The 18,882-nt window shown below is 37.0% G+C and overlaps 1 protein-coding gene across 2 annotated transcripts in view; it reads right to left on the reverse strand.

The window, feature by feature from the left end:
- The window catches only part of kif5bb (kinesin family member 5B, b), a 38,282-nt gene that overhangs the window by 2,861 nt on the left and 16,539 nt on the right, over positions 1-18,882 (reverse strand). Inside the window, exons 1-25 of one of the 2 annotated variants that reach the window (XM_058793669.1) lie at positions 17,220-17,436; positions 9,832-9,919; positions 9,356-9,429; positions 9,041-9,145; positions 8,677-8,725; positions 8,499-8,554; positions 8,321-8,408; positions 7,966-8,090; positions 7,648-7,752; positions 6,755-6,900; positions 6,521-6,669; positions 6,242-6,432; positions 5,320-5,388; positions 4,846-5,052; positions 4,344-4,487; positions 3,957-4,142; positions 3,591-3,708; positions 3,374-3,429; positions 3,052-3,161; positions 2,871-2,972; positions 2,723-2,783; positions 2,565-2,636; positions 1,139-1,243; positions 839-1,055; positions 70-205 (exon numbers count right to left, since the gene is read on the reverse strand). In XM_058793669.1, the coding sequence (XP_058649652.1) occupies positions 75-205; positions 839-1,055; positions 1,139-1,243; positions 2,565-2,636; positions 2,723-2,783; positions 2,871-2,972; positions 3,052-3,161; positions 3,374-3,429; positions 3,591-3,708; positions 3,957-4,142; positions 4,344-4,487; positions 4,846-5,052; positions 5,320-5,388; positions 6,242-6,432; positions 6,521-6,669; positions 6,755-6,900; positions 7,648-7,752; positions 7,966-8,090; positions 8,321-8,408; positions 8,499-8,554; positions 8,677-8,725; positions 9,041-9,145; positions 9,356-9,429; positions 9,832-9,919; positions 17,220-17,345 (2,880 nt within the window). In that variant the 5' untranslated portion in view covers positions 17,346-17,436 and the 3' untranslated portion in view covers positions 70-74. Of the gene's footprint in view, positions 1-69; positions 206-838; positions 1,056-1,138; positions 1,244-2,564; positions 2,637-2,722; positions 2,784-2,870; positions 2,973-3,051; positions 3,162-3,373; positions 3,430-3,590; positions 3,709-3,956; positions 4,143-4,343; positions 4,488-4,845; positions 5,053-5,319; positions 5,389-6,241; positions 6,433-6,520; positions 6,670-6,754; positions 6,901-7,647; positions 7,753-7,965; positions 8,091-8,320; positions 8,409-8,498; positions 8,555-8,676; positions 8,726-9,040; positions 9,146-9,355; positions 9,430-9,831; positions 9,920-17,219; positions 17,437-18,882 lie in introns of those variants that run through there. The other variant, XM_058793671.1, reaches the window with a different exon arrangement.

The following is an 18,882-nucleotide window of genomic DNA, read 5'->3' on the forward strand; positions in this document are numbered from 1 at the left end:
GAAAAAGGAGAAAGATGCTTTCCCATTTTACCTGCATAATGTGATGAGTATTTTGCAGCATGCACTCACTTATTTTACTGTTTGACTACACCTCCACCACGGATGCCCACTGATTGGTTGTTCTGGAAGAGCCCCGCCCCTGAGCGGTTGACATTGGGGTGGGTGGGAGAGGCGACAGGGGGCTGACCGGGTCTGATTGGCTTGGCTGTGGAAGGAGGAAATATGACTAGTTAGTCAAGCCAAAAAACAACTTTTGATTGTTTACTAAATTGGTCTACTAAATCTATCAATCAAAGCGAATTGGCGAATCAATGCTAGTCTGCAGGTTTTGGGCAGTCAGAGTTGGCAGTTTTTCACAGAAATTTGCCTAGTTTATAATGGGCACAGACTCAAATTTTTTATCTTTATACTATGATTCCATTTAGTCAGAGGAAATCAAACAGGTTTAATAATTTGAGCCGATGGAACAACTTAAAAAGTCTGATAGTGTGAGATTATTAGTAGTTTCATTTAAGATGCCCAGTTGTTTAATGCCTAAAAGTTGTTTTAAAAGTTGACAACAAACTGAAAAGCTTCAAAACTGGCCATTATTTGTGTTAAATTCAAAAGAAATCACGAGATGCACCATGATTAATCATTTTACTTTACTAACATCCCTAAAAAAGTGAGTGAGAAACACATCTTTGTTGCATTCAACAACTTTCAGTGTTCCTCTGTTATAGTATAATCTCTTCAACCCTACCCAAGTCGAAATGTCAAAAGACATGTGCCTTCTGTAAGCACTTGGCTGAATCTAATAGCAGCACTTTTTTAAAAGTGTGTGTGTGAGAGATCTAACCGATCTGTGCTGAGTGTCCTCTGCGGGCCATGTTCTTGGCTCTGACAGCCTCTTTGATGCGGTCCACCTCCTGTTGGTAGCGTTTGCGGTCACGGGCTGCGTTTTCTTTGGCCTCTTTGAGCGCAGACTCCAGAGCCTTCACGCGCTCCGCCGTCGCCCGCAGGCGCTTCTCCAGCTTGGGCAGCTCACAGCGCAGGTCAGCGTTATCACGCACCAGCTGGACAAAGGAAAGAAATGACAGTGAGCGTGTGTGTTTTGAGAGTATGCCCATGGTATCTGATGTTTTGAGGGTGTGTTTACCTGCTTGTGCACTTTAGTGAGCTGCTCAAGGTTGTTCTCAAGGAATGAGATCTTCTGTTTTTGCGCCGCACTGCCTCCGGTGTCATCTGAGTCCATCTCAGCGCTCTGAAAAATATATTAATGCATAATTCAGGCATGTCTGAGAGTGGTCGATAAAATCACAACTGGAGTTTTGTGATGCCTATTAGCTTTGATGGCACCGACATAAACTAAAGACTACTAGCCATAAAGAAAAAAAGAATTAAAAAAAAAAAAAAGAGTGAGAGAATCAATAAATAATAATGATATTAATAAAATTAATAATAGTAATAAAGTAAAATAAAAAAATGAATAATTAATAATTAACTAATAATAACTTTAAATAAAAAAAAACATTAAGTTAAAATAATTCATAAAATTATTTAAGAATTAACACATAATAATAATTAATAAATAAATAAAAGGTATAAGCTTAAACAGAAACTTAAATCAACAGAAAAGGTGATTTAAAAAAACTATACATAAGAACTTATAAAACCAATCTAATGTTTAGCTTTTAAAGGAACACTCCACTTTTTTTGGAAATAGGCTCATTCTCCAACTCCCCCAGAGTTAATAAATTGAGTTTTACCGTTTTTGAATCCATTCAGCCGATCTCCAGGTCTGGCGATAGCACTTTTAGCATAGCTTAGCATAGATCATTGAATCCGATTAGACCAGTAGCATCGCGTTCAAAAATGACCAAAGAGTTTCGATATTTGTCCTATTTAAAACTTGACTCTTCTGTAGTTATATCGTGTACTAAGACCGGCGGAAAATGAAAAGTTGCGATTTTCTAGTCCGATTTTGCTAGGAACTATACTCTCATTCTGGCGTAATAATCAAGGAACTTTGCTGCCGTACCATGACCACAGCAGGCGCAGTGATATTACGCAGCGCCTGAAAAGTAGTCCCCAGCTATATCACTGCGCCTGCTGCCGCAGCAAAGTTCCTTAATTATTACGCCGGATTGGGAGTATAGTTCCTAATCATATCGGACTAGAAAATCGCAACTTTTCATTTTCCGCTGGTCTTAGTACACGATATAACTACAGAAGAGTCAAGTTTTAAATAGGACAAATATCGAAACTCTTTGGTCATTTTTGAACGCGATGCTACTGGTCTAATCGGATTCAATGATCTATGCTAAGCTATGCTAAAAGTGCTATCGCCAGACCCGGAGATCGGCTGAATGGATTCAAAAATGGTAAAACTCAACTTATTAACTCTGGGGGCGTTGGAGAATGAGCCTATTTCCAAAAAAAGTGGAGTGTTCCTTTAATAGTAACCATAGCTTAGGGTTAGTCATTAAAATGAAAAAAATAAATAAATAAATAAAAATATCCACATTTAAACTATTTCATTATCTGGAGTAATTAAGAGAAGACTGTGTACACAATGGTTGTACCTTCTTCACCCGTGTGGCCAGATCCTGAACAAAGAGTTTCCTCAGGTTATGAAGAGTCTGCAGCTCTTTGGCCTGAGGAGAAGAGAGAAATCAGAGTGTGCACACATGCATATGAAAATGCAAGAAACATTTCTCATGCACTGAACAAAATGACCAACCACTGTCTCCTCCAGGCCTTTGAGATCCTGTCTGGCCTGTTCCCTTCTGTCCTGCATCACCCTGTAAACATATTTTAGCATTAGCATACCAGACCAATTTTTTTTGCATACACTACTCAAATCTCTGCATGTTCTTTGAGTGTCATACGTGAGGTCGTGCAGTTTGCGGCTCTTCTCCTGGTCAGTGGTTTTGAGTTTCTCGTGCTCCACCTTCAAGCGCTCTTGCTCCAACATGATCTTCTGGTTCTGACTGCAGACAGAAAACAAAGAGGAAAAATGAGCCCATGTGGCCTTGATTCAGTGTCTGAAGATGTGTATGTATATCTTACTCCTGCAGTTCAGTGATGAGTTTCTCCTTGGTCTCCAGCTCATCTCTCAGGCTGCTCAGCTGTTTCTGATGAGCTTCTCTGTGGTTCTGAATCTGCTGCTCAACTGCAACCTGTTCAATCACGCATAGAAAGAAACTATGAACTACAAACTCTTTTAAAATAAATGAAAAATCTCTCAAAAGCCCCCTTTCTGAATCTTGCAATCTAAATGATTCAACTGCAGAAAATATAAACGGTACATAGAGTTTAATGAGCAAAACTCACTAAAAATGCCTGGAAAATTCATTGCATGACAATGGTTATGTTGTTATAAAATGCTTACCTTGACTTCATTAGCACTTTGTATCTCGTTCTCCTTCTCCATGGCATGAACTTTCTCTGCACAAGGGAAAATAAACTTCATCACAACTTCTTTCACACCCAATGCAGTCTCACCACAAGAGGGCAGTAAAAGTTGGTCGGTCTGGGACACACAGTTTTTATATGGGCATTAAAATGCATTTATGAGAGGAAAGAAAAGCACGTGTGTGTATTTGTACCCTGTGCGCTGAGTTTGACCAGTTCCTCATTGAGGGAGTCGACGTTCTCCTCTAGCTGTCTCTTCTTCTGTTCGATGTTTTGCAGATACTCTGTCAGGGACTTGATCTTTGCTTCATACTGTAGACAAACAGAAATAAATCTCAGGATCTTTTTAAAGCTTCCTGTAAATGCCATGCTAGTGTTGTAATGGAGAGAATGTGGTGTTTCCATTTAGCTACAGTCATACATTAATGATCTAATAAACATAAGACTGGTTTTACAAGGCAAAGAGCTGTGTAATATGCTGTAAGAGTTGTTTTCATTCTTTTTCAACTTTCAATTTTGGATGAACTACTCTTGCTTTATCTTGTCGTTCTTGCATTTACCTGAGAGATACGGAGCTGACAGGCTGCAAGCTCTTTCTCGTTCTCATCCATCTTCTTGTTGCTCTCGGCTTGAGCGCCTTCCAGCTGTTTGCTGCGCTTCACCAGAGTCTTCACCTCTGACTTCATCTTACTGATGTACAGACGAGCCACTGTGAACTCTTCATCAATGAGACCTCCACCCTCATGCTGCCGAGACAAAACCCAGACAGAGAAAGAAAGAGAAATAATTGAGGTTAGAGAGGAGGGTCAACAGTTAAAGGATCAGGAAAATAAAAAGCAAAGATCAAGGGACAAAATACTAAAGAAAAAAAAAAGTTTATCAATTTATAAATATAAATATAAATATATAAGCCAAAGAGAGGCTAATACAGCAAATTTGTTTTTTACCTTAATGTCATTGCTGCCAACGGCGATGCCAATCTCTGCCAGGTCTTTAAGCAGTGATGACATCATCTCAGTGACTCTCTTCTTCTGATGGTTGGTCATTTCCTTCAGTTTCTGCAGCTCAGAGTCGATAGATGCAAGAACACTCTGCAACAATAGACAGCTCAGATCAGCAACCAGCACCAAGACATTACTTAAAATTATCATCTTGCACTGATATAGTTACCCTGTCAATTTAAATATATTATTACATAATTTTAAATACAATAATTAAAGTTTTATCTTTTGTAATATTCATTATAATCTAATTATTAATATTAGTATAATAATTACTATTATTAACAAAATTAGATTTTATGTGTCTTCTACAGAGTTGATCTAACTTGATGTCTAGACAAAAAGAGAGTAGAACGTTTTCAAGCAAAAGTAAATTACAACATTTCGGTGAAAATGAATTAAACAATAGTGAAGAAAATGGTGTTTTTAATGACGAGTTTCTCCTCACAGATTTCTGGTTGAGCTCTTCATTCAGGGCTTCAAACTCCTTGGTCTTGTCCTCCACCTCCTGACTCTTCTGATCGTAGTTAACTGCAAGCTCCTCCAGGGCCTGCAGCACCTCCTTCACCTCCTCTTTAGACGCATCGTTCTCCATCTGAAGACGGGTGAGCTCCGCCTGCAGGTTGTCATGGTCCCTTCGCGTTGAGGCCAGCAGCTACAACACAAAGATTTTTGTGTTGGGTCATTAGTGTCAAATTATTGAGGAGAGAGAAGAGGGGAATGTGATGGGAACTCAAGTCAACATGTAAGGAGCATGTGCACCAGGCCAGAACGTTATTTATAGCTTTTAAGGGCAAAGGGCAAACCCCAACTCCTGAGTTTTTAGTCTCTAGATAATTCACAGCCAACTAGGAGACAGGACACTGTTCTTATTTATGGGAAATAATGTAAATCTGATGTGTGGTGCGTGTTTAGGTCTCACCTCTTCCTGATCCAGCATCTGCTGCTTGAGTTTCTCAGCCAGCTGAGACTGCTGATTTATCTCATCATCCTAAAAGCAGACAGCAGAGAGTGAGAGAAACACAGAATGAATGTAATAAACGAGTCTTGAAACACATCTTTATTTTACAACAGAACTTATTGTTCTGTTATTACCAATTATGCACTTCAAAAGTTAAAAGCCTGGGGTCAGTCTCCTATACGCACCAAGGCTGCATTTATTTGATAAAAACTACAGTAATATTAATAGAAAAAAAAAAACTAAACTATTCAAAATATACTATTTCCTGCTTTCTATTTGAAGAGATCTTAAAATGTAATTTACTCCATTAATTGCAAAGCTGAATTTTCAGCATCATTACTCCAGTCTTCAGGAATAATTCTAATATGCTCATTTGCGTTCTGATTATTATTAATGTTGAAAACAGTTGTGCTGCTTAATATTTTTGTGGAAACTGTGATATATTTTTCGCCAGGATTCTTTGATGAATAGAAAAATCAAAAGACAGCATTTATTAGAAATAGAAAACTTTTATACCGTTATAAATGTATTTACGGTCACATTTGATCAATTTAAGACATCCTGTTGAATAAAAGTGCCAATTAAAACTAAAAATCTTAAAATAAAAAAAAAATCTTACAGACCACAAATTTGTGATTGGTACTATTTACTGTATATTTCTATGTAATAATTTCACTGGAGCAAACAAAAGTGGGGAGGGGGGCGCTAAAATGAGGCTCTTATTTCAGACAATATATGAAAATACTATTGGTCTTTAAGATACTAACTTTAGTTAATCAACTGCATGAGAACACAATTATTGCCAAAAATCTCAAAATGGCCATTAATGCCAAAAGCAAATGTCCAAAAGCTTTGTTCATTTAAGATGAGCAGTTCATCTCACCTTGTCATCAAGCTGTTTGTAGAGTTTGCCCAATTCAGCCTCACACTTGTCACGCTCAGCGTCAGTGAATTTAAGGCCGGGCACGCTGGGAGACGAGGTGAATTTATCATTATTCATCACATTATCCAGGGCCAGAACATCAGCGTTTGCCTTCTCCTTATCGTACTGCTCTTCAATGGGGACGTTCTCACCTAGAAATGCACAAAACACAATACAGTTGTGTGCAATTGTCAATGAATACAGCTGAATGAGTATAAAGCGAATGTGTTATTACAGTACCGTTCCTCCAGCGGTTGAGCTCGTTCTCCAGCCAGGTGATGGTGTTCTTTAGTGTCTTGTTCTTCTCTTTCTCCTTCTCATATTTCTTCTTCCACTGCTCGGCTGTCAGCTCCACGTTCACAGACACTGTGTTCTTGATGGTCTTTGCTCTGAAAACAGTAAAGAAAACAAAAATTACTTGGCACTCAAAATGAACGTTTCGTTAAAACTCTCAGTGTGTGTATATCTCATCACCTCTGTCCGAACATGAGCGTAGTTTTGGTCTCGGCCTCATTGAAGGAGGATGGAGAGCAGCAGATCACTATAGTTGTCCTGCAGTTTCCACCCAGAGAATCCTGCAAGATCCTTGTCATCTTACTGTCTCTGTAGGGAACGTACGTCTGGCGGGGAAAATAAATATTCATTCATTACCCTTCCATCCATGAAAAAACAAACACTTTCTGCTGAATTCCAAAAAGAAGGCCCAATATTATCTAATTTGGTGATAAAAATCAATTAAAAAAAAAATAAAAAATTTTATCATGTGCATTTTTTTTTTCTTTTTTTCACAAAATATTAAGATTTTTTTTAATTTATAAACGTGTATCAGCTTTAATGCACTTATCAGAATAAAAAATTATTTAACTTACATACTCCATTTAATGTCAATGAACTTTGCAAATACAAGTTTATAAATAAGATCTTTTTAATCTGTAATTTTCTGTTGCTGTTTGGATGCATTAAAACACCCACAGATGCAGCAGAAAAATCCGGGCAATATGTGCATTTTCTTCCATAATTCTAACCTTGAAATCAGGATAAGGCATAACATATTATTTCCAGAATACATTTGAAAATCAGCTAAAAACTGAACAAACAGTTGTAATTTGGCTCAAAATTATGTATTTATGGCAGTTTATCTGGTGATTAAGGGATAATACAAGACTTCTTCACCTTACAATTGGTTGTGGAAAGCAAAAATGCTATGAAAAGCACATAACATTTTGTAAGAAAGTGACATGTTCGAGAAAAACAGGCTCTATTATTGGAATCAGCACCCCAAAATTAGTAAGAAACAAGCATTGGATTTCATTCAGCAAATATGATGCAGGGCGGTGAATTGTACAGCTCGGGTGCATCACGCCTACCGTTCCTTCAGCCAAAGCGGAGATGACGTTGCCCAGAGCGGAGAGAGATTTGTTAATGTTTTTGGCTTCATCCAACACAGCACCCTCTGCTCCGGTTTTACTGACCTGCATTCAAAAACATCAAATCAGAGCCAGTGCTGCCACAAATTAAGCTAACATGAATACGGAACTAATCAAATCACAAATACTATTACGGGTCCTGAAGTGAAACCAGCTGAGAATAACAGAGTTAAAAATGTCTGTGAATGGGTTTAAAACAGAAGTAGAACAAGTGAAAGAGGGAAAAAGGAAGTGAAAAAACAGAAGCAGAAATACTACCTTCTCGCTTCCTGCTAAATCCACCAGGAAGAGTTTCCCGCTCAGTTTCTGCTCTGTCTGCGTGTTCTCTTGCTTGACGTTTATCAGGAAGATACTGTGACTCCTGGAGCTGTGCTCGTTCATGTCTGACACACACACCACAGAGAAAATATGAGTTTCCATTTCCACTCAACTTTAACTACATGCACACAACAGGACACTTTTTTGATTGTATAAACATCTCAAAAGAAGTCAAATAGGAAAGAAGGCCCTGAAACTACTCTCGCAAATAAAACTCAGAGAGGAACAGGTGTGGAAAAGTTCAGCCTGCTAAAAACAGCTATGCGGTGTGTCTGACTTATTTGCATGGGCTTACTTGTGACAGCCACATGTCTGTTGGATTTGCCTTCATCAATGGTGTCCATCACTTCATCCGGGCTACACACAAACCGTTCAGTACAACCCTGCAGATAGAGAAAGAGATAGACAGGGAAAACATGTGAACCACTCCTTCACTAATACATGCACAGCTAATTACTAAAACACAGCCTCACCTTTACATAAGGAACTCTGTTCTTGTCTTCATGTACAGACAGGTTGGTCTTTGATACTGAAAGAAAAATTCTGATTATTATTATTTTAATACGACAGAAGATTACACTAAAATTGCACACTCTAATATAAAAAGCACTTCAAAAAATAATAGAATCTGTATCACAAAGTCATACATACCATCCAGCAAATCCCTGATCTTGTCCAGGTAAATCTCAAAATAGGAGACCTGCCAATGCAAAAGAGCTCTTTGAGTTTTATGACCAGCAGTCTTAAATTATTACACTATTGTTCAAAAGTTTGGGGTCAGTAAAAAATGTTTTAATATTTTTAATAAAAAGGTCTTACCAAGGCTACATTTATTATTATTATTATTGTGAAATATTACAATTATAATATACAAACACATCTCCAAGCTTCCTAATTTTGTCCTTTAAATTTTTGTCCTTAAAATTTGCCCAAGTCACTACCTTTTTCCCCAAGTCTGAAAATGTCAGTGGGAACCCTGTGAATAATTAGCCCTGATTTGTTGTGCATTTCAAACCTTGATATGGAATTCCAGGTTTTCATCCATGGAGTAAATGTAGTTGAATATATCCTGGACGATTCGCGGAATAATGCCCATGCCATCTGGATCATGCAGGTTCCCCTAAACAATCACATATCAAACATTCAATCTTTGTGATGCGTGATGATTTATGGTACAGTAAATATGATTGTCAAAAACCATAAGAAAACGGAATCAGTATAAAAACACTGAGTTGGCTTTAATGTAGCTAATTGTTGAAAATCATACTGCCTGTTGCAAAAAACAATTCTTTATGACTCTGAATTTGTTTATTTCTAGATGAATTCTCACCTCCATGGTGTGTGTTTTTCCAGAGGAGGTTTGCCCATAAGCAAATATTGTACCGTTATAACCCTCAAGCACATCTGCAGGGCACAAACACAACAAAACATACCATTTGGATAAATTTATTTATTTATGATTTAACGCCATGTCAGAAGCAATGGCTATATGCATGGCAAAAATCAATTCAACCAACATCCTTTCAATATAATGTTCACAACTAATTTAACAATTTTGTCTTAAAAAGTCAACATACAAATAAAACAAATTAAAATAAAAATAAAAACTAAAATGATAACAATAATAGCAATTACCATTTGAATAAATGTCCCATTAAGAAATACGGTATCTGGTGATGCTTAATACCAATGACTTAATGTAAATTAATTATTAATGATTAAATATTAATGGCAACATTAAAGGATTTTTTATTTCCTGAATCATGTGATCTGGTTGCCATGCCTCCTGGAGGACTACTTTCTCACCTTTAACAATCTTCTGAGCACAAGCGTTGTAAACCTGCTCCTGACTAGTGTTAGACTGAAACACCCGATCAAACACATACGGCTTTCCCTGAAGAGAGAGAGAGAGAGAGAGAGAGAGAGAGAGAGACGGAGAATGAATGATACATACTGTACATTTGTTTTTCTTCATACATATATATATACGTAAATATACAGTCATAGGACTCAAAGATGATCCTTCAGAGAAATGTCTTACACCTAAGAGAATAAATTCAGACTGAACATGACCCTCATTACTACAGGCTAAAATACAAAACATCCTTCCCTCCTCTTACGAATGGCTCTAACCTTTAACACAAACAGCAGACTTAGTAAATCAGGTATGAAACTCAGCTGTTATTACACAATAAGCGCATTTTATGAGAGGTCTTCCTCCAGGCATGAGCTCACTCTGTACAGCTATAAACAGATTTAACAGTGAACTAGAGCTGGACGATATGGCAAAAAATTTAAATCTTGATTTTTTTCCAGAATGTTTGGCCGATTCTCGATATTTTACTATTTTTAACTAGTCAACTTGAAAATGTAACTACAACATGATTCAAGTAACTTTCTTTATATAACCCTCTAGTTAAAGAAAATTATATTCCAAGTGCACCACACATGAAGTTAAATGATATAAATGTTAAACAAATCACTTGTTAAATATCTTTGCGGAAAAGATGCATGAGCTAAAACTACATCTTGCACAAACTTGTCTTATATACATATTGTATGTTCAGAAATAATATGAGGAAAATGCTTTAAAAAAAAAAAATCTCAAAAGTCAAGGTAATTCAAATTCAAAATGACTGAAGGTATAACACCAGTAGACTAATATTTACTATAAATGTTCTGTAAAAACAATCAGCCTGTCACCATGATGCAAACATGATATCAGAGATAAAGTAGTAGTAGTTCTTGACAGGTTTTTTTTTTTTATTCGATTGCACTCCTTTTCCATTGTTTTTTCAATGTAAACATGAACACATTTGACTATTGCGCTCGCGTCTCTTGAAGCGTCTCATGCATTCTAAAAATGCGGTGCTCAAGTTAAAAGAAGTTCACTCCCATCTTCTTGCATGGTTTTCCTATTCCACTGCCCGCATCTGCATTCTGTGTGATATGAGCGCGTCACATGTGAGCGGTTAATCGTGTGCGTTGACATGCGGTTGGATTGTTCTTTTCTCTTTACTGTCATCATTGGCATATTGTCAAAGTGTCTAATTCTATCTAGGGATGGGCATTTTTGGCAATTTCTTATTTCGATCAGCAATAGGTTTCAAAAACGATTAATCAAGTATTCGAGGGGCGGGGCATGGCCGTAATGAAGATAATGAAAATATCTGAAGACTGTTATGATAATGAATGTTAAAAATAAAAATATGACATGAAAACATGAACACATGATTAGATTATGATTATGATTATGATGAAGCAATGTTTTTGAAAAAACAGCATGTAAAAAAGAATGGCTGCCTGAGGTGAAGCTGACTTTATGCCAATAAACTGAAACCCGTTCTATGACACTTCCTATGATCTTAATCAGATAACTTAGATACATAACATAAACGTAACATTACAACTTGTATCTGCACATACCAGTGAACTTTAAGTTATGCGCTATAGCGAGAGAGAGAAAGAGAAAGAGAAAGAGAAAGAGAAAGAGAAAGAGAAAGAGAAAGAGAAAGAGAAAGAGAGAGAGAGATCTCCCGCCGTGATGTGCTTTCAACAACACGCTAAAACACAGGTAAGGACGGAATTTACTATAGATTTCACATCCTATAAAGTTCTCATTATAATGCTTATGTCATTAATGTTTTTTATGGCAGATTTGCGCTATATATTCATCTACATTATCAAGTGATTCCTAAAAATCGCCTGCGTGTTTTCGAAGCCATATGAAGTACGAAAACAATTTTAATTGAATTATGCCTACTGTTGAACAAATATGATGAAAAAATAAAAATCACTGCTGCATTATTATAGGATCAGTATTTTCTGAAAAAGATACATCTAAAAGCAATACGACCGTCTCAAATAACTCAATATCGGGCATTGCATTTGAGCATGAATCTAAACCACTGGTAATATGAAGCGCATTCAGCATGTAAATAAATGTTAATATCCCAACGCATCCTAGATTAATCAGATATGTAGCTAACCCAGACATCACTACGTGACTTCAAAGCCAAGCTTCTCTCTCTTCTCACGTCTATACTTTGAACCGCATGCTGTTGCAAGCTAAACAATCAGAGCTCAGGGTGCCGCCCAAAGTACTGCTATAACCAATCAGATTTTTTTTTTATTTTTCCACGATCGATCATCATTGTCACGGCAGAGTACTCGATCGCTGTTGCACAACCCTAATTCTAACGTTTGGTAATATTTCTATTCAAAATTGCGATTCCTCGATTTTTTAAAAACTAAATTGTGGCAAAACATTAAATTCAAGAAAAAGACAAGAAAGGAAAAACAAACAAAACAAAGAAGTGAACAAACTGTAGCCTGATTCACAAGCAAATGACTCTTAAGAACTGATTCTTTTAAAGAATCACCTCTTTACATTTTTCAACACTTAAAATCACTTTAAATCATTCTGACAAATTCTTCACCGAATGAACTTCAAAGGTTACAGAAGCAAGTTTCTGCAATGAATCTGCTCATTAGCAGGGATGATCCTAATTGCCTGATTTTGGTTGACGTGACCTCTCCACTCCATACTGACTTCTTATCAACCGTCAAAATGGCACATTTCCTCACCATGCCAATATAACACAGGACTAGATTAACCAGTCGAGGAAACAGCTGTGAATGTAACACAGCTAAGCAGATAAGTCTACCTGACCAACCTCTAACACAACAATACACCACAACACAAGCCTACATCGAAAATTCATTTTAACTATAGGCTTATATTGGTGTTCTATGGCCAATGTTAAAATCAAGTTATCTTGAATCTATATCTGCACACATCCACAATCTCAGCAAATGACACAAACACACAAAATTGCTGACATTAATGAGCAGTAATTTACACACTTGAAAACAGACAATGTGCATTATGTACTGACAATCTTTTATCATTATGTATTTATTTCATACCATTATTATTAACATAATAATATAACAGGCACATTTATTCACTTATGCCAATAATCTTAGCCAAATATCTGACAATGAATTACTGATAAGTGTTGTTATAGCATTATTCATATTACAGCAGTTATATTATACAGTAGAGGTGGTCTAATGGATTTTTTCGAAGGCTTGATTGTGTTTATGGGGTGCACAGCAACATGTGTTCATGCTTCGTTTTTAAAAAATCGTATTATTTTTCACATATTTTACCTGTATTATACACTGCTTTTTCAGCTAGCATAAAAACGGCCGGATGATTTCCTGGTTCTGTGAAGGCCCTCCCTCAGAAATACATGATGGGATCTGATTGGTTAGCTGGCCCACTGTGTTGTGATTGGCTAAACAACCTCTAGTGCACATCTAAGATGTCCCGCCCCTCAGCTCAGTGCCATGTGCTCTGGTTGTGTTGTAAACAACGGCGTCGTCTATATTGCTTATCAATTTGAGCCCGATTGAGACGCAGAGGATAATAGTGAAGAGGATCACGCAGAACCTGTGCAAGCACGGCTTTTAATGGTAGGACTATGTTTTTTGTTTGTTGTTGTCTCACGATGCATCACTATTATATCAAATTTATTTTGTGCATTTTTATTAAATGATATAAGCAGGCTACTTTTAAAAATAATTATGTTAATTAATTAATAAATTAATTATTGTTAAAAATTAAAAGTAAATATAAAGTAATAAGGGGGACAATTACAAGTGATAAATAAAAAGCACTTTCAGTATCTGGGAGTGCTTTAAGTATCAAAAGTTTACAGATAATCATGGTGTTTTCTTTTTTCCCTCAGCACTATTGTCATTTGATTTCACTGATGAGATCATAGCCACTGGCAGCTTTAATAGACTGCATTCACACTAATGCACAGATCTATTTCCACATATCAGATGTTTTGTCCTGTTCTGAAAACATAACTTGACTGTTTACATCAATTTCGTATCATAAAAGTAGATGCAAGTGCATTTAACCACAGCCGCAAGCTTCAGGACAAACAAACACAAAGCACACGCGAAAGTCTGTCAGTACGTGAGTTTCTTGCATCTATTACATACTGCATTCCAAACGGCAGATCATAAAGTAAAAGACTAAAATAACAGGGAGTGGAAGCACTAGCAATGCGCACGTGTCTCACAGCGCATATTCTGTGCATGAACATTTTTACGTGCACCCCTAGTTTTCTCCTCTTCTCTAAAGCCTGGTACACACCAAGCCAACGGTCAGCCGTCAGGCAGTTTTTGTTCGTCGGCCAACTAAGTTTTCTCAGTGTGCTTTGCACCGTCACCTGAAGTTGGTCCTCTTCGGCTTTTTTCCGGCCGATTCTACATGTTGAATCGGCGTCGGAGCTCGTCGGTCAGTATGATCATTCTGATTGGCTGTTCAGCTGGCGAACAAGTGCACGAGAAAAGCGCAGAACGGAAATGCTACTTAGCCATTGGGTGTTGGGCGTCAGCTTGGTGTGTCAAAGCAACTTTGGACCCAGACGCTGCCGACTGCTTTCCGAGTCCGCTTTCGTCGCCACTAGTTCGTCGGCGTCGGCTTGGTGTGTACTGGGCTTAAAGCAGCGCAGCATGGCCTCGCCCCCTTCGTTGCATGTTCCCGGGAGCGGGGTTATCTGGGTTTATGATGTCACTAACCCGGAATTATTCTGTTGTAGTCCCTTACCAGCTGTTCGCTGTAGGCGATGCTATGCTAATTCTGTAAAAGACAATTTCTCCCTTTGCATTGAACTTTGAGCTTCGTAACTTTGCAGATATTGTTTATGCTCACACAGGCGATACGGTGAAATCGTATTATGACCCCTTTAATATTCTGAATCATTTTATGTTTTCAGTTTATTTTGTTTTAAGAATTATGTGCTTTTGTCATTTTTTTATTTCCATTTTAAAATGTACAATTATTATAGTAATTTTAGCACTTAAACTTTTACATTTATACAAAACTAATACTTATTTTATTTCAGCTTTGTTTTAATTAAAACAAATTTGAACCGTTTTAGTTTTATAAATAGTTTATGTATATATTTTACTGTTCCTGATATACCAATAACATCTACCCAGCACTTTTAATGGTACAGAAACTTTTCTGTACATTTACATTTTCTCCATCTCCATTATTACTAATATTTAAAATTTTCATTGTCATAATCAAAGACGATTTAAAATATGAATAATGCACAACCTCACAGCTTTGGAATTTCAAATTACTTCTTTTAAGGTCTTCAGACAGTCACAAGACTACATGAAGAGTGTTTTTGTGTAGCTGAATGTCCTGAGGCCTCCTGCACAGCCAGGATTGGAACAGCACTGTTTACAGCTCTCAGTATTCCCAATGAGAGATTATAATTGTGCTCCCAACGGTCACAGAGACGGGAACGTTCGTCACATGTTAGTTTCAAACATGCAAGAGAGCGTATGCTGTGCTTGCGTAGAGACAAAGAGAGAAAAGGAAGAAACAAGCATAAAAAGAGCTGTAATTACAGCATTTTCCCTTCTAATAGCGAAATGAGACCGACATCAACACAATAAAACATGCATAATCCCAATGCTGATCCTTGTATGTGCGGCTGGACAAACAGGTTTGGTTTCCTTCATTAAAGCAAGATTTACTGCCCAATTTATGACCTTATCCACCTGCTGAAAACCATTATACCAACACACACGCTCCATTACACCAGACTGGGATAGTTGCTCTAGTGCTTGATGCTGACTTGCTCAAAACTGCTGGAAGACAAAACTCATTTGGCCAACTCTCAAATACACACACACAAAACCCGTCAGTACACTAGAAAACAAAAGGGTAAGTGTTGGGCAGACAGTACGGTGTCACTGCAGAAATGAAGGCCAACATGAAAAATTCTAGACACGATATTACAATTTAACACAGAAAAACTACCAGGGTACAACTGTCCACAGCAAAACCACAAAATTGCTCCGCCTAATACTCAGCTGTACACTACATAAACTGCAAGAGGGAACTTCAGGACATGACTCAACACCTCATAAGACTATATTTCTCTATATATAGTGCATCACTATATATACTGCATTATGAGTTCAAACAAGTACTTTAAATATATGCAAAAAGCCAATAACTACAATTTTTAGCATTTAAAGCCATTTTCATAAAGTAAATAAATTAGTAATGATGCACTGACTGAAAATAGGAGGGATGCGCAAAATTTTAAACCATAAGGAGAAGCCAATGTTACACCAAACCAATGATGTCAGCATTTTAATGAGATTTTATTTTTCTCTGAAAAGATACAAATCCAAAACAAAACAAATGAAAATGACTTTGACTTCAGAATAGGTGCATTCAAGACATTAATATTAGTAATAAGAAAATGAATAGCTTTATTTATCTGGCCAACATCATTTACTCTTAAAACCACACCTTCACAAACAACATATTTTAATAAACTAACCTAAAACATAAGATGTGGGAACATTTGGATTATATATAGCCTAGTGTCTAACATCTACAGGCCATAAACAAACAAACAAACAATATGATTGAAAGTGGGTTGACTTCATTTCATGCTCTAAAGATACACATGTATTTCTTTGTTTCAAATAGAAGCAAAAATAGTAAAGCCATAATAAAGGACTAAAAATGGTCTTCGTGTTCATTCATGTTATTAAAGTAGGCCAAATCATAACAGACTGACATCAGTGACTGTTACTATCACATTCACTTAATTTATTCATTTTTAACTCATATTAACGTTGATTTCAGTATGAAATGTGAAATACGTATATATTTAGTTAGCTTTTGTTCATTTTCTAACGTTAAATGAAAACAAACCGATTAATATTAGCACAGGAGCTAGCGGATACTTATGAACCGTTAAACATCAAAATCCATTTCGAAGCTCACTAAAATACAAAATTACGCCAAAAACGCTTAGGTTCTACTTTTTTTAAGTTCAAAATCAAACATTTTGACATTGTGCTGCATTAAGTTACATCTGAGGGCTGTTAGCCACCGAGCTAACAATGATTTAAAACTCCTCAATTTACGATTATGTTACTGAATTAAGGCCTCACGCACAACATTTCCCACACAGAATAATTCTAAAATACGAATTACGATCACGTTTTCACACAAATAGTTGTTAAAGATTATATTTTCTGTCAGGATAGGTCTGCAGGTGGTTAGCGGATGCTAACAGAAACGGACGGCTGGTGTCACAGCGGAAAGTCATTGTGATATCATGTTATAAACTCACCCCGATGACCACACTATCCTCTCCTTGAAATTTGGGGATGTATTTATCTCCCCTTATCACCTCCGAACTGTTTAAAGGCCGAAAACGGCACATGACTTTGATGGTGCACTCGGCCGGGTCCGCCATCTTCAGCTGTGAGGAGGAGGATGATGATGATGGTGAGCGCTCCTCCCGATTGTCCTCAGCTCGGTGCGTTTGGTCTATTGGAAGTGTGTTTTGACAGAATGGGTTTTGGATGGAGGGAGTGAAGTCACACCCCCTAACAACACACACACACAAATACTGAAAGAAGCAGGGGCTATTTGTCACAAAAGCTATTTCTTAGTAATTCAGCCCTTAAGAAGAATAAAAATGCAACAACCTGGACTTACATAAAAAAAGTACTTTAAAGTTTAAAAACAAAATTCACACAAAAAAAAAAAAAAGGAAAAAAAATTCAAAAATCACTGCATCTTATTGAGCCCTTGTGACAACTTGCCCCATAATGAATCAAATGCACTCTTATCAAGTCTCAAATTCTACAACAGAGCTCCTTGTTTCTGTTTTTTGACACCGTAAAGTGTTTTATACTGTATACTAGTCCAGTAAACATCAAAATGGGCACACACACACACACCACTATTCTTTGCAGACGCAGCATTGATTCTAGATGATTCAGGGATCCGTTGGATCCTGATGGATGTGTGATGCCAGGGGATGTCAGAGATGCTTTTTGCAGAGCTGGAGGCTGAAATCTGGAGGATATTGGATTGTTAAATTTAAACATCTTGTATCAGCTCTGATTCACTCACTTTGATTAAGCATAGGCTTGTTGATTTATTAGTATATGGTGGCTGATGAAGGAATATTCCAGATTCAGAACATAAAGTTAAGTTCTATTACCACATGAATGAAAATAAGAGGGAGTATTATATACAGACTTCCTGCCAACCATAACGTCATGTCCACAGATGTCGTTGGTGGAAATTACTCATCACAAGTGCTGCATGGACACATATACCCAGCCGGGTGTGGCTGAAGGACACATGCATGGAAATATTTCAAATCCCTACGAGTATGAGCAATAGTAGCCATGCTTGCATTAGCAAATACTGATAATAGCATTTTCAGAGTGGTTGCTGTAGTTCTGAGATATTTTTGTGGTTGGAAATATGTTTCTCAGTTGCACTACTGTATTGTCACAGATGTCCCGACCAGCTGCTACTTCAAAACACATTTCATTAGTGCTGAGATTGAGGAGTTATTAGGTTACAGAAGGCAGAGGTATACATCAATGAAACACCGTGCCAAGTAAAGTTAACATGAAAGACACGCAACCAATTTTATTTCTGTAACATGATGCAATTTTCAAGTAAAATAGAATATTCAACTTTTTTGGTAGAAATTGATGCTTTTATTCAGCAAGGATTCATTAAACTGATCAAAAATGAAGACACTATTTTATAGAGATTTCTATTTCAAATAAATGCTGTTCGTTTGAACTTTCTAGAAAAATGTTTAGAAAAATCTTTCTAGAAAAATGTTTAGAAAACTATTAATCAGCAAAACTGTTCTCAGCATTGATAACAATAAGAAATGTTTCTTGAGCCACAAATCAGCATATTAGAATGATTTCTGAAGGATCATGTGACACTGAAGACTGGAGTAATGATGCTGAAAATTC

This window comes from Onychostoma macrolepis, chromosome 12, assembly GCF_012432095.1.
Source record: "Onychostoma macrolepis isolate SWU-2019 chromosome 12, ASM1243209v1, whole genome shotgun sequence".
In the NCBI taxonomy this organism is placed as follows: Eukaryota; Metazoa; Chordata; class Actinopteri; order Cypriniformes; family Cyprinidae; genus Onychostoma; species Onychostoma macrolepis.